Source organism: Hipposideros armiger, unplaced genomic scaffold (genome assembly GCF_001890085.2).
Source record: "Hipposideros armiger isolate ML-2016 unplaced genomic scaffold, ASM189008v1 scaffold_284, whole genome shotgun sequence".
NCBI lineage: Eukaryota > Metazoa > Chordata > Mammalia > Chiroptera > Hipposideridae > Hipposideros > Hipposideros armiger.
The window spans coordinates 482,788-504,733 of NW_017731634.1; the positions used below are offsets into that span (position 1 = coordinate 482,788).

Genomic DNA, 21,946 nt, shown 5'->3' on the forward strand with positions numbered 1-21,946 from the left:
AACATTCTTTTGGACACTGCAAGCTGGCAGAGCTGGCACACTGGCCCCGTGCAGCCTGTCCACTTGCTGGAAGGGCTCCTCCATCCGGCGGGCACCCTTCAAGGTCTGGCTCCCAACTCTGCCTGTTTCCTCCCCTTTACGCTCCGCTGGCTGCGTTCACCTTCCTGGCAGCTGGCACATGATCGGGACACACAGGTGACGTGGAGCTCCCCTGTGTGCCCCGTGGGGGCGGTTCCCCCTGCAGAGGTGCCCTCTGAGGAGACTCCAGATGTTGTCTTCACCCTCCTCTTCTGTGACTGGGTGTGTGTGGGGCCAGGACGGGTCTCAAATCTACTCAGCAAACACAGTTTCTGGGGACCTTTGTAAAGGCGTGTTCCTCTGACCCAGCACCAGCACCTTGTCCCTAACTCCAATCTCGTCACCTGCCCACGAGTAATTTCCTTGCTGCCGCTCAGGAAACAGATTTACAGTCCTAAGAAAAACTAAACAGTACACCTGCCGCTTCAAAACACACCAGGTCTCCACCCCGGGCCCCTGAAGGCCTCTCTGGGGATTAGCAGCCTGTCTGCTCAGAGATTTGGGCTGCGCTGGCTGCACCACGTGGAGACCAGCCACCTCCCATGCCAGGCACACCATGGAGTCCCCGGAGGGTCTCCCCATTGCAAATAAATGTGCACTTGTCCTGCCCAAGGACACGGCGCACTTGCCAGGGAGCCTCTCCTGGAAAGGGCCCCGCTCTGCCAGGACGCATGCACAGCTGTTTGCTCTCTCCAACGCCTGGATAAATCTATATGGTAAAATAAAAAACCCTTGAAAACGCTCGGTGCACTGCCACCTTTGGGGGTGAGGAGCTCACAGAGGTTCCGGAAGGGGGAATGTGACACTCGGTCCCACTGACACCTCAAAAGGGCCCAGGGTGTGCCACCTGCACAGGCTCTCCTCCTGCGGTGGCACCTGGCAGGCCTGGGCCCTAGCCCGTGTGGGCAGGACGGACACGCAGCCCCCAGAGGGCAGTGGCAGAGCCAGGCTCCACGGTGACTGCCCGAAACAAAACCGCAGCACCAGCAAAGCCTGTTTCCATTTTGGAGTGCTCATGCGCAGTGGTGCGCACGCCGGGACCTCCTGCCATTCTCACAACATCCTGCGGGTCCCTCACAGGAGGCGGGGATGGTGGGGCCCAGGCCAGTGTGGGTCAGTGGGCTCGCACCAGCTCTGTGACCTCAGATGCGAGCCCTGGTGAAGAAAACCGGGACAGCGGTGCCACACGGAGCAGTCGGTGACGGGGGACGAGGTGGGCGCTGTTAACCCATCCCCAACTCAGGTTAACCCTGAGGACAGTTAACTGTCATTAAACGGCTGGTTAAGGCAGAGCTGAGCCCCGCTGCCCTCTCTGCAGAGCCCTGGCGTCGGGCCCTTTAAGTCCTCTTGGCACTCAGGTCCACATGGGGGTTCACTGGCAGGACCCCGAGATTCAGCGGTTCAATCCAGCACATGCCGCGTGTGTTCCGAGGGAAACGTGGGTGGACTCTGAATAGCAAATCAGCCGCTGCACACGGTGGCCAGCCAGGCACGCTGCCCTGGACTCCCGCAGGCGCGCCCAGCCCCCACGCCGCACACACCATGCCCCTTTTCATGTCCACCAGCCCGGCCTAATCATCAGATTCCGCTTCGTTCTTAATCCTTATTTTCTTTAAAAAATGGATTAGGAAAAAGCTCATCTGGAAAATTAATTAATGCATGAATCCAACAAATATTTACTGAGCATAGCACTTTGTTAAGTATTTTTTATAGAAGCCGTAGTACCCACGCCTGTTTTTTGTTTGTTTGTTTGTTTTTGGGGTCTAGTCGGGTGTCTGGCTGGTCTATTTCTGTATATTTTATGGGTTTTATTACTACTTCCAGTAATATTATTCTCAAATTCAACTATGAGAACATATTTCTTGCATACACAACTGGCCACGTGAACACATATTAAATCTTTGAATTTTAAGTGGAGATAAAGAGAGCGAACGGCCCCGTAGAAGACGGGGGATCAGGGCCCTGGGCCGGCGAGCTCGGGGTCACTCGGGTGACACAGCCCACGGCCTCTGGGGAACGCACAGGGAGCACCGAGGGAGCTCTTTGGGGCTCCTGATGTGTGCTGGGCGATTGTGTCAGCTGTCACCCCACCGCTGGCACGGGGATTACGGTCCGTGCCCCATTTCCCGCCCTCCCCTGTCACTGGCTGTAGGTAAGTCTATCCTCCAAGGGCAGCCCCCAGCCCCCGCCAAACAAAAGTGAGACTGCCCGCCCTCCCCAAGGACGGAGCGGAGGCTTTTCACAGGCAGTGAATGGGGGCCTCATTTAGGCCGCATTGTGCGGGCCCTCATTTCCCCTCTCCTTCTTTACCTCATTCAGGGGGGCTCTGACTTCAGCTAATTCGATCACAATCCCTGGGCCTTCCCAGCTCCCAGCCCCAGAGCACATTGTCCGGGTGCCCAGCCCCCCGCCCCCCACGCCACTCTCCAATTAGCCAACCGAGGGCCTCCCGTGCCTCGCCTCTCCCTTCCTGCCACCGCCCATTTTTAGCCATTTCCTTTGGAACTGGACTCCTGAGGAACTTCAGGGCCGTGCTCCCGACATGGGGTCAGCAGGCCTGGGGGCGGGCAGGGCAAAGACAGAGGTGCTCGCAGCCTCACACAGGCTGGTCCACACACCCTTCCAGCACCTGCCCCACTCACAGAAAACGGGAAAACGACACAGACGGACAGCGGGCCCCTGGCACTCGCACGCCTCGCCCACACCTGGGTCTGCAGGACAGCCATCCGGTCCTCCTGAGACCGGGGATGGGGCGGCGTGCAGGGAGCTCGGGTGCTCCGGGCGGCTGGTCTGGGGAGGCTCTCACCCTCCGCTGCCTCTCTCGGAGCTGTAGGCTCCGTGTGGACCTGTTACTGCTGTGGTCCTCACCACTACGTCTCTCTGAAGTGTTGACACGACAGTTTTATCTCCAAACCAATTTTTCCTGCTTGAAGAAAGTTTCAAAACCCCACCGGGAGCAGGTGGAATCCATGTTCACTCCTGTTTCTTTCCATTGCAGGTTTACTGCATGTGTGTGTGCATGTGCACACACATGTCCACACACACACATGTGCGTGCACACACATGCACACACACTGGGGTACCCATAACAGGGGTGTGGATGACGGGGCGTCTGTGAGTGGCCAAGCAAATTCTGATGTTGCTTTCACTGCTATTATCCTCCAATGGAAAACGTAGGAATCCGCCCAGGATGCTAGCCCTAAACAGTGTCTTCCAGCTGAGGCGGGCTCTCACCGCTGTCATTCACTAGAACCCCTCGGGGGTCCCTGCTGCCCTGCTCCCCGTTCAGGCACAGTTCCTCTCAGTGTCCCTGAGCACACCTGGCTGAAGTCATGGGCACCAGCATCCCAGCACAGCACCAGGGGTGGCCCAGCACTGCGTTCTGTCACCCATGGTTCCTAGGAATGACATGGCCTGGGGATTTGACCTATAAGGGGTCTGTTTTGGGGTGAATTATGTCCCCCCAAATTTGTGTGTTGCAGTCCTGAGCCTCGCCACCTCAGAGCGTAACCTTGTGTGGAAACAGGGTTGTGGTAGTGCAATGAGTTAAGATGAGGTTGTCCTGGGGGGGGGGGCCCTCATCCACTATGACTGGCGTCCTCATAGACAGGGACGCAGATAATGCCCGTGGGGAGAACCCCATGTGAAGATGATGGCGGAGGTCTTGGGGTGATGCGTCTACAAGTCAAAGATTTCCAGCAAACCACCAAAGTCTGGAGGGAGGCCCGGCCCTGCCGACACCCTGGCCTGTGGCTCTCATGCCCAGCCTCCAGGCTGTGAGCGTCACCAGGGAATCTGAGCCACCTGGTTCTTGGACCTTCGCTGGGACAGCCCTGGAGCCAGTGCAGGCTTGTGGCTTTGGGGGCAGAGGCCTTCCCCTTCTTCTGTCACGTGCACTGTATTCCAGCACTTTTCATTATCCCTTCAGCCGACGTCACCCTCCATTGGTCTATGTGGAAACTGCTGGAGTGACAACTCCCCAAGGCCGTTTTGGTGGCAACGTCATGTTTTCGAAGTGCCTCACCACTTCCTAAAACCAGGGTCTGAGGGCTTGGATGAAACCATCCAGGGGGTTGCTCTGAAGGCCCCCCTGCCTGAGTTCCTGGAGAAGCACAGTGAATACACCGGGGCGCGCGTTCCTGGGAGAGCCAGTCAGGAGGCTGGCAGGGAACACCTGGCCGCTGGCCTCGACTGATCTCGTGACCTCGGTGACAGGGAACTCATCAGAGACGATAACACCTGTCTTGGGGGACACAGCTTCCGAGGGGAAAGGCCACGGGCCAAATGCTTGGGGACATGTTGTCCGAGAGTCCAGATCCACCCAAGAAACCCCTCCCACCTGCTTTTTGTGTGCCCACCTCTTGGAGATTGCAGAGTCCAGGGGCAGGCCAAGGTGGGGAGGCGCCCTCAGGACAATTCGTTTCAATCCCCTTGCCTAACAAGTGGGGAAACTGAGGCCCAGAGATGGGGATGGCTTGCTGGGGTCTCAGTGCATTCCCGAGCCTGAGCTGTCCCTCTGTCCATGGCCCCGGCCATCCCCCACAGACCGCCTCTGTGATGCCAACATCTTAACAACCTGTAAGTTGCATCTTAGAAAACCTTATGAAACCACCTGATGGTTAAAGAAGCACACAAGAGAGGGTCAGGTGGCCATTCTGTCCCTCACCTATTTGGCACTAGTGGCGTGTGACACGGCCTGATCGCCACCAAGCAGGGGACACCAGGTGGTAGGTCTCTGCTCTGCTCTCCTGGGATGTAGAATCACCTGACGAGCAGGGATCCAGGAATGGAACCCTGACAGCCTGGGAACCAGCCCAGCAGCCGCCTGAGTGTCTCCACGAGCCTTCCAACGTCTCCCACGTGCGGGGCCCCATGTGTCCTGGAAACGGGCGCCAGGTTTGGAGCTGGGATCCGACGCCCTAGGTGGTAGCTGCTCCGTCAGCAGCATCAGGTGTCTTCCCGAGACCCAGTTTCCTCTCATGTAAATGGACAGGATGGAAGCCCACCAGGACGTCACGTGGGGGCACGACAACACCTCCAGGGAAGCCTCCCTGGTAGGTGTGCCCTGAGCTGTGCAGCCTGGAGAGCCACATGTGGAGACGTGACAGCTTGGAAACCGAGGACATGAGGACACCGCAGAGCAGGATGGCTGCCCAGGAAAGAGCTCTGCCTCTGTGACCCAGGGCACCTAGAGAGCCCTCCTGACCTCAGCCCCCAGGGCACAGGGCTGTGTCCGAGGGCAGGGGGTCCCTCCGCTGTGGGGGGCACCTGCCTGAGGACGTGTGGCATCTGCGACGTGAACGGGCCCTGCCGAAGCCAGAGGAGCTGGATCTGGGCTTGAAGGCTCAGCTGCAGGCCCCACAGACACGAGAAAACTTGTAATTAGCACGTGAGTTCGTCAGAGCCGGGAAGCGGGGTAGGCTGCAGCGAGGCCACCTGGGAACAGGGCACTCGCCTTCACTGATCTAGTCGGCGCCAGCTAAGGCATCTGCCCTCGTCCTCCAGGGTGGAGAACCTGCCTGGGGGTCCTGGAAGTGGCTGTGACAAACGTGTGGCCTTAGGATGGGGTACAGGTGCCCAGTGTCATCAAGGCCACCCGGGGCCTGACCAGCTTGCTGTTTTGGGTTATCTTATCTTTAATATATTTTAAATTCCAAGTAGGATTGACTAAAAAGTCAATCCAAGACAGATGGGTTCTAATAAGGGGGCCCTGCTGTCATCTTTCAGGCTGAGCATGGGCCATGGGTTTCAGCGAGAGCCTCACCTCTCTAGCCGGGCCGGTTGTGGAGTTAGGTTCACTTGCCGACGCCGTCTGTGGGAACAAAGCAAGGTCAGCAGGCGTCAGGGAGCCCGGACCTGCTGGTGTGTCACTAAGAAACTGGCAGAGACTCCATTTCCCTCAGGTCCTGCCAGGCCCGTCCAGGGCCAGCTGCTCCGAGCGGCCATCCTGCAACCTCGCTGTTCATCAGCAGCCCCTGACCGTGACCAACAAGTCTAGACCTCGTCAGGGACACTCCCCAAGGGCCACCTGACTCCCACCCAGCAGCCTGGAGCTTAGGCGGCCATGGAGCCCCTCCCACAGGGCGGGGGGGCAGAGGCTGGGCCCCAGGCTGGGCTGAACTTGAACTTCCAGGCTGACTCCTCGGATTCTAGAGCCCACCTCTCAGCCCCGGTGCTGAACGCCATCTGTCCCCAGATGAGCTTCCAAGGCAGCTCAGTGAAAGTCATCTCCAAGGCCACGCACATTTACAGACAAGGAAAATATTTTGGCTTCAATGTGGCCGCTCCCGTGATAGTATTCATGGAGTTTCAAGGCTTTTATCAAAATGCAAAATAGGCCCTTTCCATCCTGTGCTCCTCACACGAAGGCAACGGGCCGTGCTCACTCTCCCCGAGGCGCAGGGCCCACGTCTCCCAGGCACCAGACACGCCAGTCACTCAGGACAGTACCTTCCAAGTTCTCACTCAGCTTGGGTGTGACGCTGGACCTACAGCTTTTAGTCGCCCCGCCCCGTGCCCATCACCCCGTCACTCACCGGCCCTTTCCGCCACCGCGGGTCAGGACTGGAGGTCTGTGCCGAAAGGTGGCAGCTGCCATCTCCTGGTAGGGTGTTTGGGCAAGTGACAGGGCGTGAAGACGGGGCCTCGCAGTGGCCCTCTCCTTTGGGGGTTTTCCTTGAGCCCCTGACCAGGCTTCTGAGGGCAGGACAATCACCCCAACTTCTGTTGCGTTTTTAGGAGAGCCCGACACACTTTCAGGAAGACCCAAGCCTGTTCCTCAGATCCCACAGACGACCTCAAGGTCCCTTCTTCACTCACCGTTAAGTCCAAAGGGAAGCGACTCTGGCCACATCCGTGGCAGCACCCCTCCCCCGAGGCCTTGACTCTGGTGCAGTGAAAACTGCACCTGGCTCACCTTCCCTGAACACCAGCCCTCACTGGGGACATCGGTTGTGTGACTGGGGACCCCTCAGAGCCTGGGCTGCCGTCACCACGGCGTCTCCCTGAGGGACAGAGGTGGACCCTCAGCCTCTGTGAAGAAATGAACTTGACACGGCTCCATCTTTGCATCTTTAATTTGGAAGGCAGTCTGACGTCTCAGGGTACGCCCGTGTGTGCCAAGGAGCAGCTGACCCTGGGAGGCCTGGAACTTTCAAATTTCCCCGGGGGGGAGGGGGAGAAAGAGGAGACACGAGGTGGGGCGGCAGCACCGACACCCTCCAAAGGTGAGTCAGCTTTGAAAGCTCAAAACTTGAGAAAGGGTGTGCCGTGGCCCCCCAGGAGGACAGTGCAGGTCGACGGCAGCGTGGGCAGCCGTGGAGGACCGGGGTGGGGCGGGAGGGTGTCCTTGGCCTCCGTACTCAGTCTGCAGGCACACACAGTCGGCACACCTGGAGCGCTCAGGGGCTCTGCTGGTTCACCTGGCCGCGGGAAGCCGCACACCTGGGCTCCTCACATGCTCTCGGCCCCCAGTGCTTCTTCACAGTGTGAACGAGCTCCAGGAGCCAGAGTAACTGGAACCTTCTAGAAATGCACTCTTGGGAAGGTCCCTGGCCCCCAAGTGCTACCTGTGTTGATTTGCATGAGGTCTGACCTAGGAGTGGCCTTCCCTCCCTGCCCCCCCAGGGACCCCGGTCCCCAGGTAGGGCAGGAGGACAGAGCTGGCCAGGGGCTTGGTGGGGCGGACCCGTGAGCGGTCGGCCGTCCTGGCTCTCAGAGGCCTCTCCTATAGGCCATTTCGTTATCATTATTCCAGTCTGGCTCACCTTTTGCACCCACGGTTTTATTTGGGCCCTGAAGGAGCCCAGGAGAGGGGCCTCGGCCACCTCTCCCAGGCTCGGCCACCCTCAGGCCTCTGTCCTGTTTGGCGAACACCTGGTGTGCCCCTTCACCTCCCACGGCCATTTACAGCGTACGCCCCGTGAACCCCGAGGTGCCCGAGGACAACGGGAAACCAGCCGGGCCCCCTAATCCCTGGCCACCTCCGCTCTTGGCAGCGCTGTTTCGCCTCTGCTGAGCGCCGGGCTGAAAGGACGGCTGATAAATTAGTCTAGAGGGAAACAAGGCGCTTCTACTTGTAAAAGGTCATTGCGACTTTGTTCTGGGTGAGGGTTTATCTCAGCTGCCGCAGGGACAGACAATGCTTGGGCCTAAATGGCAGAAATCTTAGCTCGGCTTGTGAAATGCCTGTGCTGATAAGCCAGAACGGACTTCAGAGAGATCCAAACGTGAAAGGGGTGGATGTAGGTAGTTCTGAACTTGATTGAACAGGGGATGACACAATGGGATGTGCAATTAAACTGGGCATCAGCCCAGAAGGGAGAAACACAGCCTGAGAGCCAGACAAAGGTGGTCCCCATGCCCTGCGCCGGCCAGCGGGCGAGGGAACAGCTGGGACAGGGGACAAGGCCTGGCTCATGAACATCCCAGGGAGGCTGGCGTCGCTCTTCTAGCCAACTCCCTGGGAACACAATCACACATGTCACAGGTAGACGGGGCCAGGTGCCATCCTGCCCACAGGCCAGGCACACAGGTGAGTTGGGACAGATGCACTGGCTCCCATGACAATAACACAAGGCCATCCTTGTCTGAGCGTCTTCCCTTTTGGAGGAGGAGTCATCACCGTATACACCAAGGTGGACCCTGTCAGCTGATTTAAAAAGTCACTTTTCGGCCACATGATTCGCAACATCCTAACCAATGTGGAAATCAGGGTTGGGGCCACGTGGAACCCAGGTGGCGTGGGAGGATGCCAGCTGTCACCATCCCCGCAGGGCCTTCTGAGGAGGCCACCCTGGCTGACCCGGCCTGGGTCAGAGCAATCCCACCCCACCTTAGCACTCGGCAGGGCCCCCAGCAGAGCAGGGGAGGGCAGCCACCGGCCCTCGGTGGGCCTGTGAGCAGCTGTGTCACCCAGGGTTTTGGCTGAGGCTGAGGTGGCCTGTGACACACTGAGAACACATTCCTAACCCAGGAGTGATCGGCACTCAAAAATTCCCAACTCGAGAGAAGCGCTGATAAGCAGACAAGGCTGGGGGCCAGGAGGTTCACGCCCTTGTCCCATGACCCAGCAAGACCTTTTATGGCCTGCTCCCCCTGGGACTCTCATCTGACCCAGCGGGAGGGAGGCCCACGGAGGAGCTGGACAGCGGGATGGCCAAGACCATGCTGGGGATCCCCAGGGAGCTGCCTGGCCAGTAGCTGCCACCCTCAGGGCAGGCCGCCCTCCTGGCCTGGGCTGCTCCCAGTGAGGCCTGCTGCTGGGAAAGTACTAGAAATAGAAATATTTCCACGTAAGCGACTGACACTGCAGATGCTTCAGTCTTAGCAGGTGGGTCCCTCAGAATGTGGGGTCAGCACAGAGTGGGCTGGCAGGCAACAGCACAGGCTTAACCCAAGAGCCAGCCTCGCCCGGACAGCAGCCTCGCCCGGACGGCAGTGCGGGTGCAGACGGAGGAGGTGGAGTTATGTCCATGTCATCCCACGTCTTACTCATCCCCGCTACCCTGGAGACGCCGAGGGCCAGGTCATCACCCACAGGACATGGCGGTGGAGGGCTGGGGACTGCTCTGTGGGGGACCCTGGGGCAGTGGGGCCGGCTGAGTCCCTACTGTCAGCAACAACTGGCCTCATGAGCCACGGTGGCAACAGGCATGGCAGAAAGACCTTGTCCTGAGCCTGTGCCGACCTAGCATGTGGCCTATGGGGCCCTCTCCCCGCTTTGGGGCTCAGGGTTCCCACCTGCACAGTGACAGGGAGAAACAGTGAAGCCCAAGTGGTTTCCCCCCATGATACAAATGGGCGGTGCCTGACACCCCCACCTTGATCATCGCCGCCATGCCCTCAGGGACGGGGGTCCCCTCGCTGGTCAGTCTCCAGGGTGCCACCCACCCAAGTGGAGCAGTGCTGGCGACAGCTGTATGGGTGTGTGTGGCAGCCCTCAGGGGCCCCTCACCCAGCCTCACCTGCTGCCCTTTCCTGCGCCCCTGCTCATCTCATCGGGTGCCCCCACCCCACTTCTGGCTCTGTCCACCTGGCTCTGACAGGTTCGTTAAGGAAGGCTCTGTCACTGTCTGTCCTCACACCTGTAGGAAAGTGTCTCTCTGGGCTCCGGGGGGCAGGGGGAGGGCAGGGCTGGGAGGGCAAGGGGAGGCCCCTTTTAGGGGGCTTACACCTGAATGGAGTCCCCCCCAGTGCCCACTGTGCCATTGCATATACATGCAGATTCCTGGGCACCCAGGGATTCTGTCTGACCCAGCAGTAAGGTGGGGCCTGAATCTGCAGTTTGGAAGTGCCCTGGGGCAGCTCCATGGGACCCAAGCCCGAGCTGGACAAGACTCCCTCCTGGATGGGGGGAAGGGTCGCGACAGCCTCGCAGGTAGACTGCCTGGGATGGCCCCGCGTGGCTCCTGCCTGGACGCGGCTCTGCCCCCAGCCGGGCCCTGGGTGTCCTGGGACTCGGCTCTGCTAACGGCCGTCTCTGGGGTCCTGAGACGCTGGTTCTATAAACAGCAGGGGCACCCTCAGGGTGACCAGTGCATGCCCTGCAAGGCCCCGCCGTGGTTCACAGGGCTGGGCATGGGACCAACCTACAAACAGGAGAATGAGAACCATGTAGAAAGAGCCTCAAGCGCATTACGTGCAGCGCACAGTAGGTGCCCAGTCAGCGCCAGACCAGCCTGCCCTGGCCTCACTAGTCCTGCGCACATCAGGTGCCTTTGTTATTTTCCCAAATGTGTAATCCCTATTTTTCTTAAGGAAAAAAGAGAGAGAGGAGGGAGGCAGGGAAGAGGAACGCGCCCCTTCTCCAGGGGGGGGCGCCGAGGCCACCCTGAGGAGCGGCCACCCTCCCCTCCACCCCCTGGCGGCTTCCTTCTGACAACCTGAAGCTATTTTCCACGTGTCTGGTTCACAAAGAGCCCCAGTCCAGAGTGAGGGTGGGTTTGGTTGTCACTGTGTGTGTGTGTGAGTGTGTGAGATGTGAAGGGTAAAATACCATTTAAGAAGTTGGTATTCATGGACGTCTCTAGAATACGAAAAGAAAATATTTATTTCCTTTTTCGCTTGTGAATCAGATGCTCTATTTAAAGAAAGTCCCCTCTGCTAGACTGCGGCTGAGTTATTACCCCTTAAGGAAATAAAGGCGAACTCTGGGGAGGTATTCTTAGTCATTCTCTCTCCTTTTTTCTAAAATTCCTTATATACCCGCGCCTCAGAGCTGGGCCTAAGATAGTGCAGGATTTCATGGCATTCTTGGGCTAAAAACGTCTGGACCTGATGTCACGGTGCTTGGGAGGGACAGGCAAGGGCCCCTTCACTGCACCGTAGTGGCCTGTGGGGCGTCGGCACCACCGGGGCGTCAGCACATCACATCAGCCATCTCCAGCTCTGCTCTGTTCCCACAGGACTGTGCTTCTGCTCAAATCCCATCCCTACGAGAGGCCCCAGGTGCAAACATGCATTCAGCAGCGCGCTTACAATTTGGGATACTTTCTGAATGTACCTTATGCCTTCTAAACGCATTTGAAAAATTACCACAAGGAAAACAAACAAACAAACAAACAAACACCTGAGATGTCTCTAGGCTTCAAATATAACCCAGTCAGGGGCGTGTCCACCACCCAGCAGAGGAGCCACAGCCAGGAGGATTCTGGGAGTCTGATCCCATGGGGGTGGGGTGCTGCATGATGGTCCCACGCATGTGTCCTGGTGCCACCGAGAAAAAGGACAGTCAGGATTCGGGACTGAGAATACCAAGCCCGAGGTCGTGTGGCCATCACACCAGCAGGGAGCTCCAGCCTTCACAGGTGAGACTGACCCGCCCTCCTCCCCAGCAGCCGGCACTGTTGGCATGACCACAGTAAACACAATAAGACGGTCTAAGAGCTAAATAAACACACCCCCTCCCCCAGGCGTGCCCACGAAAGCAGGCGGCACAGCGGCTCCAGGGTGAAGGACGCACACAAGAGGCTGACATGTGAGCCGTGCACGGGATGCGTGCGGAAGTGTGCGAGCATGGCGCAGGGCACAGACACGCGCTGGCCACCGCAGCAGCACCGTCCGCTGAGTGGCCAAACACCCAGCAGCCATCCCCAGTGGTCCCTCTCTCCTCTCTGGACCCCGCTGGGGAAGGGGGTAGCGGGTCTTTGGAAAACCTCTGCTCAGCGCCCTGCCAGCTGCCTTGCTGGCCCAGCCCAGGCAGGAGGCCTAGAAAGATCCTCTGCTCCCTCCCTCTAGAAGGATCCTCTACTCCTTCCTTCTAGATTGGCTGTGCTAACCCCGACTGCACATCAAATTTCCTGGGAGCTTTCCCTACCTGGTGCCTAAGTGGGTTTGTCGGGACTTTGGGTCCTACACCAGGATAAACAGGGACGATTGGTCTCTCCATCTGGCCAAAGCCTGGGATGCCTGGGGTGGGGCCTGCACCTGTAATTCTAATGCTCCAGGTGACTCCAACATGCAGTTAAGGTGAGACCGTGGGTCTAGACCAGCGGTTCTCAACCTTCCTAATGCCGCAACCCCTTAATACAGTTCCTCATGTTGTGGGGACCCCCAACCATCAAACTATTTTCCTTGCTACTCTAGAACTGTAATTTTGCTACTGTTATGAATCGTAATGTAAACATCTTTTTGTTTTCAGATGGTCTTAGGCGACCCCTGTGAAAAGGTCATTCGACCCCCAAAGGGGTCGCGACCCACAGGTTGAGAACCGCTGGTCTAGACCTTGGCCCTCGGGTCTCAGACACCCAGGAAAAATCCGCAGAAGAGTCCTGACCCTCAAGTACCAGCTTTCACATTTTTCTTTGTAAGCTTGTAGGAAAAAGGAAGGGTGCTGGGGTGAGTGCATAAGAGGGTGAATGCCGGGGGTGGGGGGCGCGGGAGGGGAGAAGGGAGAGGAAGCCTGTTCCTCATGGAGACCCGGACCTCAGACGGGAGACCACAGGGCTCCAGCTCTGGACGCCCTGTGACTCTGCTGCCTCACCGGGCCAGGCCTGCGAGGGTGCCAGTGAGCACAGGCAGCCACATCCCAGGACTCCGAGCAGATCTGCCACACACCCCGCCCCCACCCCACCCCCATACTGAATTTCAGCCCTTGGTACCCAAAATGCTTTCGGGGACCTTGGAGAAGCTGGTCTCAGCGCTGCATTTTCCTGCATGTGTCACAGCGCCTTTGCAAGTCCTCTGATGCATTCTGTCCTGGCAATGTTAGAGTATGAATTCCCAGGGGACCAGGTGCCTACGGGTCTCATCACCATCCTGCTACTTTGGACCCAAAACCGGGTCCCAAACTCCTCCCCATTTTAAGGATGCTCAGCCCTGTCTAGGAAAAGAATGCATCGCTTTTCTAAAAATGCATGTAGGTGGGTAAGGACACCCAGAGAGTACTGGGTGTCCTGGACGATAACTTAATCTTACATTTACAGAAAGGTCCCTGAGAGTGCAGGGCTGGGGTAGCTTTCTCCTGCGGCATCCTGTACCCTGGCTCCTGGGGTGTCCTGCAGCCCACCAGGGTGGGGTGGTGGGTCCTGGCCCTGATCAATGCCTCCCATGGGCCCCAGGACCCTGGAGAAGCCGCCTTGGGGGCCACACTGGTGAATCAGGCAGCCTGAGGCCTTGGGCTGTTCCCCAGGACCCCGGAGCTTCCCACAGGCCCTGGCCCAAACCCAGCCTGTTTGTTGATTGAACAAATGAACACAGATATTAATGCTCAGAAACTAAGGCCAAGGGGACTAGCCATACACTTGAGTCCATTCTTCAGAAACCCCATCATTCATGAGAACATTTTTCAGCAGCTCCTTAACCAGAGGCAGAGGCATCATTCAACAGACAATGTGCCAATCACAGGCTGGCAACGCTCCGGGCACCAGGCAGCCACCGGATGGCTTTTTGGGGGAGACAGCCACTCCACCAAGAAACAGGCAAACACGGGCACTTTCCCTGTGGAATGGCTCCTGCGGCCTCAGGGGGCCGGCGTGGCACTGCCCCCTCCCCCGTGCAGGCCCCGTAGCTGTCGGTGGGTACACAGCTGCAAGGCCAGGCACCAGAGCAGATGGCATCTCCGAGGAGACTGCCTCCGCAGCCCGTCTCCCTCTGGGCTGTCACTCGCAGCCATCTCTTAATTAGCTAAATAAACAGCACAATGATAAATGTCATGATTTACTCAACAAATGATCAAAATCATTGTGTTTTTTTTCAGACCCCAGGGCAATAAAATGCAATCACGGGGTGATTTATTCCAGGCAGGGTGAGTGGTGGCTGCGTCAGCAGGCAGGCCACTGGTCTGGATGGAGGGGGGCTGAGAGTTCTGGTGTCCTCCCGGGCAGGGGGACAGACCCCCTCTCTTTGAGATGGAGCCCAGGGGCCATGTCCACTCACTCCAGCACCCATCTGTCCCCACAGATATGGCCAGCCAGGTTGGGGTTTGGGGGAGACACTTCTGAGATGGGGTGTGTTTTCTTCCAAAATGAAAGGAATCACTTCCTGGTGTGCCCCTAAAACACCCAGGAGAGGGGAGGGTTAGAGTCACTGAATGTTCTGGATGCATGTGTGAGGAGCACGGAGGGAGAGCCCGGCCCTGTCGGCCACGAAAGGAGGGAAGTTTTCAGCGAGTGAACAGGGGAGGGCGGGGGCTCAGCAACCAGGCCAACCCCCCCACCCCCTGTGAAACCGCCTTGAACCTGAAGCTCATAGGTCATCTGCGTCGGCCCCAGCAGGGGAAGGAGGCGCTTTTGCTGGGCGGGTGAGCGGCCCTGGGATGGTGTGGTGGTCAGGCCGAGGGCCAGGTACAGAAAGACAAAAGGAAACGGGCCGTCTGATCTGACTAAATGGAATGTCCACAACAAGGATTTTGTTCTCAGAGTAGAAAATTGGTGTCCCACAGTGATGGTAAGAATAATCTCTGTGACCTCAATTTTAAGCCAGGCCTCTGAGGGACACTTTCCTGTGTCCGTTGGGGGTCCCTCCCGGGGCTCGATTCCCACACCAAACCAACAGGACGCAGCGCTGAGCTCGCACGGTGCACAGAACCCCGCTCCCGGACAAGTCCTGGGGGACCCTCCTCGGATTCCTTTTGTCATCTCTGCTAAAATGCCATTACCTGTTCTCTTTCAGTAAATGAATACCATGTAAATGGCAATAAAATCAAATTACCCTGATTTATAAAACAATTACCAGCGTGAGCGTGAACAGCTATACATTAGATTTGGGACCATTGTAAGATTATTGCACTTGTGTGTCGTCCCTGGGACCTGCTGTGACATCCTGGGTCTGCCCTGCAGCCCCCGCCCCCCGATAATCAGACACGTATGCCCAGCTATTTTCTGTATCTTGCTGCCTGCTTTGGGCCCAGCTCACGGCAGGCCCAGGGAAAGCGGCTTCAGGAGCCAGACGGGACAGGCGGTGTGGCCCGACCGCCTGATGGGCCTTAGTGACTTGGGGATTCACTGAGGGCACCCTGCCGTCCGGAACCACAGGAGGACCCAGGCCCTGGAGCCTGGGTTTCCACTTGGATCTGGGGCCTGTTTGCAGGCAGGGCACAGGAACGGGCGACACATAACTGGGAAGGGGCGCCCGCGAGTTGCTTCTGTCTCCCGAGCTGCCTGCCGTACTCGAGGAAGACATGAAAACAAAGCGAAATGGCAGTATCTTTCAGGAGGCACGTGGAAAATTCCAGGAAGGCTGCTTACAAGGCAAGATGGTGGCTTTCTGTCCCAACGGGCCAAAATGAGGCCCGTGGAGGTAGGAAGAAACCGCCTCGAACGTAGCGTCTACTTCAGGCAAACGTGGCTTCGCCCTGAGTTTTCAGGACGCCCGCCTCCTCGTCCCCCTCCCACTCTGGGCTCTTGTCCAATCCTGCCACCAGCTCTCCACCACCATGATGACGCCGACAACTGCTCCCAACCCGTTTGCAGGAGGCCACAAAGCCCAAAGACGGATCACAAAGCAGGTAATCGGTGCCTGAACTCGCAAAGAAAACAAGGTCAGACGAGATAATGTCCGTGCGTCTGGAGCACTATTTGAGGACGTTGGATGGAGGGCAAATACTTCTAAGTGCTGGCATGAAAGGCAGCTGTCAGGTCACGACCGCGGGACAAAGCCCGCGGCCGAGATGGGAGGCGCGCCGTGTGGGGAGAGCGTTCCCTCACGTACGCTGAGAATAAATAATATTGCAAAGTCAACAGGCCCGGGCAGATAACAGCCACGGCCTGTACCAGGCCTGGCACCCAGCAAGCAGTGGTGATACGGGCCATTTCTTAAAAAAAGAGCAAACAGAAACCCGTATCAGAGCAGACAGGAACAAAGTCACCTCAAGGTCATCCAACATGCTACCTGTAAGGTTCGTTTACCCACCAGCGTCTAAAAGCCACCTATTAATTAAATAGTTCAGACTTTTCTGAGTGTCTCAGACAAACACCCTGAAATTCCTCTCCCAAACATCCAGGCGGGGAAGGACAGGACAGGCCACGTCTGCAAAATGCCATGTCACAGCCGAAACCACTTACCTGTCACATCGTCGGCAAACGCTCTCCTGGTCCCGGGAGGGACGTCCCTATGGGCCATGAAAAAGCATGCAGTGTGGCCCCAGGATGGCTGCGGTCCCAGACTCCCTTCACCACCTGCTTTACCTTGTCCCCAGGCCCCTGGTGGGTCTGTTCTGAAGGTGACCCTGACTGTGGTACACAATGAGTGCCACCTGGGGACGGTGGGGAGGCACCCAGCTCACACACTCCATCCTGCCCAGCGGTGGCTGTCACCATTTTGGAATGTGGAGCTCCCGTTCCTTTGTCCACCTGGTCAATCCACTTTGAGGCTAAACCATCTAAAGAGCTGGCGCTCGGGGGATGAGCTGCTGTGTCCCCCGGTGTCCACACCCCATGTGCTACCTGCCTGCTGGGAAGTCGGAGGCTCCCAGCGTTCGGGGCACACCTACCCCCCCCCCCCCCCGTCTCCTTGTGAAGGAGGGAAGGTCTCGGTTCTGCCAGGCTGTGTGCAGCCTACAACACTGAAGTTTGGGGACCTTCCTGGAACTGAGAGGTTGGGAGAGTTGGCTCCCCCAACCCTCATTGCCCTGGTCCCTGGCCACACGGGTCCTCTTCCTCAAGCTGACCTCCATCCCAGCACTTGGAAAGTTGCAAAACACCCAGAAGTAATCTGGGTTTGCACCTGCATTTTCCACCCAGGGGGGGCCCCTGCCACAATGCCACCAAGGACTGGCTATGCAGGCCGGCAGAAAGGCCAGAACCCGTGGACAGAGTGCTTTGGTGGGGCCTGTGGTCCCCGGGAGACCACCTTGAAAGCCCCCAGACTGGGGCCTGGTGGCCTGAGCAGGACACCTCCGAGGGGGGGAAGGATGCCTTCGGGGACGCCAGCACCCCTTACCTAACATGCTTTCTTCGGCTCTCCTGACGACACACAGGCTCCAGAACCATGGAGGCGGGCCCAGGTGGCTTGGGCGAGCTCACCTGCAGACGACCCTCTCTGGCAGGATGAGACTCTGCCCACTAATCTGAGACGTGGGGGCTCCTCCCAGGGAGCTGGCTGACAGGGTATGGTGAGGGGAGGCCCTCGGTGGATGTGCCCAGGGCACCAGGCACATTCTACGAGCTGCCTGCCCCATGCTGCGCCAGGACCTAGCTACCCGCCCCCCACTCCCCATGTGCAGATTTCTCTGGAGTACAGACTCCTGTTCTGGGACATTCCATTAATCTCTGCTGTTCTGCCGAGATTGCAGCCTTGGCACCTAAGATCCAGACGGGAAGCATGGGGCGTCTTAAGACATGAGCTCATTAAAGACACATTTCCGGGAAGAGAGCAGGCACAGCCTATGGGGGCTGACAGGCGTCCACGAGGACCTCTGATGCTTTCGGAGTCGCGTCATGCGAGCTGCAGGATAAAATAAGCCTGGGAAATGTGACATTCGAACGCTCTCTCCGACCGAGCCTCTCGCCTGGGGCAGCGGCTGCTCAGCCGGCTTTATAAATAGATGGAACACAAGATAAATGGCCATGATCAATCACGCTAACGCGAACATGCTCACCTCCCATCCAAAGTCGGCCTCCTTCAACGTGGCCCGGGGCGCCACCATGTAGGGGCCGAACCTCTCCCCGACTTCCATCCTCTTCTTGGCCCAGACCCCCAGGCCGGCCCCAGGGATGGAGGACTCGCGGAGCTCGAAGTCCGGCGGGATGGGGATGTCCTCGGGGATGTAGACGGGGGCCTCGTAGGGCGAGCCCTCCTTGGGGGTGAAGTCCTCGCTGGTGGGGAAGGGGGATGCCGGGCCCATGGGGATGGGGGACATGATGCTGTCCTCGGTCTCGTCCTCGGCGCTCTCGCCAGCCAGCAGGTCCGGGTCCGGCTCATACATATTATTTACAATGTCGCCGTCACCTGAAGGAAACAATGTAACGTCAGCTCAGCAGCACACCTTCCCCGGTGCATGGGGCTCAGGGACTACCCGGGCTGGGACACAATAGTAACTGAGGGCGCCAAGAGGCCCAGAAGTGGCCCAGGAGATGTCACCTCTGCTCATCCTGGGCCGAGCAGCCCTCATCCATGTTAGAGGTGCCCAGAAAGGCGATTCCACCAGCTCCCGCCAGGAACCAGCGTTTAGGCCCCACACGCAGACCCGAGGACCCACCTGCCCATGCTACTTTGGGACAGCGAGGACAGGAGCTGCCCACGCTCCATAAGTTTAGGGACAGGGAAGTTGTCACATGGGCACCCAACCCAGGGCTGATGGTGAAATACGCATTTGGGAACCACCCAGGATGTGTGTGCAGCCTTGGGAGGTAGGGGGTGGCGACACTGCCCAAGTTCTGGGGAGGACTCAGAATCTGGGTTCCCGTGAAAATGCCCCGATGCCTGGGCTGCTCTGGGCACTGGGTCGGGGCGGGGGGGGGGTCCTGAAGTTCCTGATGACATCATGACCGATGAGGTCACAGGGTGGAGTGGGAGGCCAGAGGGTCCCCACTGTCTGTCTAGGGTGGCCACTCTTCGGGGTTCATCGTAAGAGACAGTTGGTGCCAAGATCGTGCCACCTGGACATACAGCAGAGGGTGGCCTTAGGCCCCAGGGAGGCGATAAAAAGTGGGCTGGGGAGGGAGGGCTAGGAAGGGCAAGGCCTGGCTCACTGTCAACCCAGAGAACTGAGGGGACAGGTGAATGTTCACAGCGCGTCCCCCGCGATCCCCCAAAGGTAGGGACAACCAGGTGTCCATCACCAGGTGAGGGGTGAACGAACGTGGTCCATCCACACAGAGGAGTAGCTCTCGGCCGTGAAAAGGAGGTTCACTGTCACGTGGCTGAGCCCTGAGAACAGCAGGCCGAGCGAGAGAAGCCCACGGTGAAGGCCACGTATCGTAGGACTTGCTTTACATGGAATGTCCAGAAAAGGCGAATCCACAGAGGCAGTGCTGGGGCGGGGTGGGGGCCACAGGGAGTGACCGGTTAATGGGTGTGGGTCTCCTCTGGGGAAGGAAACCTTCTGGAGCTGGACAGGGGTGGTGGTCACGCAGCACGCAGCACGGTGAGTGTGCTACGGCCACTGGGACTGCACACTTCAAAGGGCTCGTTTTATTGTTATGTGAATTTCACCCCAATAACTTTTAAAAGTCAGAGGAGGGGGGGAGGAGCAGAGGGGAGGGGCAGGAGGGAGGACAGCCAGCTCCCTGCTCAGGCCCGCTGACCTCTGATCTAGATGCTTCCGCCTAAGTCCCTCTGTCTGCACTGGTTTGCAAACCTGTGAAAGTGACCCGGCCTCTGTGGTCACTGGGGCCCTTGTCTCGGCCCCTCCCTGCTCCCTGCTTGACTTTGGCTGGTGAAACAAAAGTCTCCAGGGAGACGGGACTTTTAAGTACAGATTCCTCATGCTGGTTGCAAATAGACCTGCTCAAGAAGTAACAAAATGTTTTCTTTCAAAAGAAAGCAAAGTCTTGATGGAAAAAAAAAATCATGGGGATAACACTTATTTAATTTAGCAGCATTCAAGGAAGTAATTATTATGTTTTAAGTGGCCAACGGTTCCTTTTTAATTGACTGGTAGGATCCTTTCAAAAATGCAACAACAGAACGGCAGCTGTTGCCCCCCCCCCCCAAGGATCCAAAGTTGTTTAGGATTGAAAGAACTCCCCCATAAACCTTCCAGCTACCGTGTGTGGCATGCAGGTAAATCACAAGGGGGGTGATTAAGGTGCCACCTCATTATTGGAACTGCGTGGAGCTCGCAAACAAAATCGGGTTGGAAGCCGTGGGCCAACCCCCCAACTCCCCCACGCGCATCCTGGGTGCCTCAAAGGTGTGACGCCTTTGCCTTGGGGACAATGAGGAATTAGAGCGGCCACTTGTGTGGGTCTGCCAGCACGCAGTGTCCCCACGCACGCATGTACGTCTCAGGGCTCCTTTATTTTGGATTTTTTTTTTTGAATTCTACTTCCCAAAACGCCTCACCTACTGGAGGAAAATCAACACTTGAAGGGCATGTTTAATTTACTGGCCGAGCAAACAGCTTAGGAGAGAGCTGTGGTGTTTCCTGCTGATTAAAGGAAGCTGTGCTCTGCTGGCCTCCCACCCCCGGTGGGCACAGGGTTAAGTGATTGCCCGAAGCACCAGGAAAACCCAAGTCTCCATTCTGCTGCCCCACTGCTGGGGGGAGAGCCCCCTTCCTTCAAAGGTGGGTGACAGGAGGCCTAATTACTGTGCAGAAAACATTTGGAGAAAACGAGGCCCCATGAAAGCCCCAAGGCCCTGGAGAAAGCGGATGGCTGCTGGGAGACTGCAGGGCCGCGGGGCCAGACAGGCACAAATTGTCCTGCTCCCCAGGGTCCTTGAGGGACAAGAGACTGGACTGAGAGACCATCCTTCCTCAGCCCTGCGCGCCAGCCAGGATGCCTGGGAGGTGGCAGGCCCAGGCAGGAGTCCCTCTGCCCTCGGCCCTGGGCTGCACACACATTTGCCCAGGCCCCCGGCCCCGGCCAGCCAGGACCCATGACAGCCGGTGCATGTCCAGTAGCGCCCTCTGGAAGGTCGGGGTGCACAGCCAAGAACACGAGCTTTTTATGACTTTGGAAACAGGCTGCACGATTGTGTGTGATTTACTGGTCAGGGGACCTCAGGTCCTTTATCGGGGTTTTGTGATGGTTTCAGGCGTGGGGCTCATGACTGAGTCCATCAGTCCTAAAAATTCTTTTAGGAGACCGCCCAAGATAATAAAAGCAGGGAGGAGAGGAGAGGCGAGAGGAGGCGTGCAGGTTCCACAGGAGGGCGGGTGAGAGAGCCTGGACGCCGGCGAGCCAGCAGAGGGGCCCCGAGTCACGGTCAGGGTCACGGCCCCCACTCTCGGGCCACAAGCACCTGCCGTAGGCACTTGGGTCCCAGCCAGGCCCTTGTGTTCTTGCTGAAGTTAATGCCAAAACGCAGTTTGGAGGCTTGTCGTACACTAGTCAGCCTGGGAGCAGTGGTCATCTGGTCTTACAAAACGGGTCAGGGACATGGACGAAGCCAGCTGCTGCCCAGTCTACACCACGCGGGAGCCCTCCCCCACCCCCTGGGTCCACCCTGTGCCTTCAGCTGACGTCTGGTCTCCTCCAGCCTCATAAAGGGAGCCTTCCTCTCACCCACCCGGATGTCCCTCATCCCTAAAAGAAGCCACCCCACCATCTCCTGAGAGCCCCACCTGAATAGCAGGGTCTGGATGTGCCCCCACCAGCTGGTGTAGAGGGTCCCTTCGCACTGTCCCCACGAGGCTGGTGGCCGAGTAAGCAGTGTCCTGCGAGGGTGGCCACTCGGCGTAAGGACCACCAGCCTCTTCCTGGAAGCTCTAGCTCCTGGTGGAACTGGGCAGATTTAAGCTTTATTCCTCGGCTGGGGAGGG

General features: G+C 58.1%; 1 protein-coding gene and 1 long non-coding RNA gene across 4 annotated transcripts in view; one reads left to right on the forward strand and one right to left on the reverse strand.

Annotated features, from left to right (window-relative positions):
• Positions 1-21,946, reverse strand: part of PRDM16 (PR/SET domain 16) — a 286,551-nt gene that overhangs the window by 192,434 nt on the left and 72,171 nt on the right. For 2 of the 3 annotated variants that reach the window (XM_019658562.1, XM_019658563.1), the window contains exon 2: positions 18,116-18,465. In XM_019658562.1, the coding sequence (XP_019514107.1) occupies positions 18,116-18,442 (327 nt within the window). In that variant the 5' untranslated portion in view covers positions 18,443-18,465. Of the gene's footprint in view, positions 1-18,115; positions 18,486-21,946 lie in introns of those variants that run through there. The other variant, XM_019658561.1, reaches the window with a different exon arrangement.
• LOC109391196 (uncharacterized) lies at positions 9,221-12,588 on the forward strand. Its single transcript, XR_002125749.1, has 3 exons — positions 9,221-9,409; positions 11,484-11,885; positions 11,991-12,588. It is a non-coding gene; the product is annotated as an uncharacterized LOC109391196 (long non-coding RNA).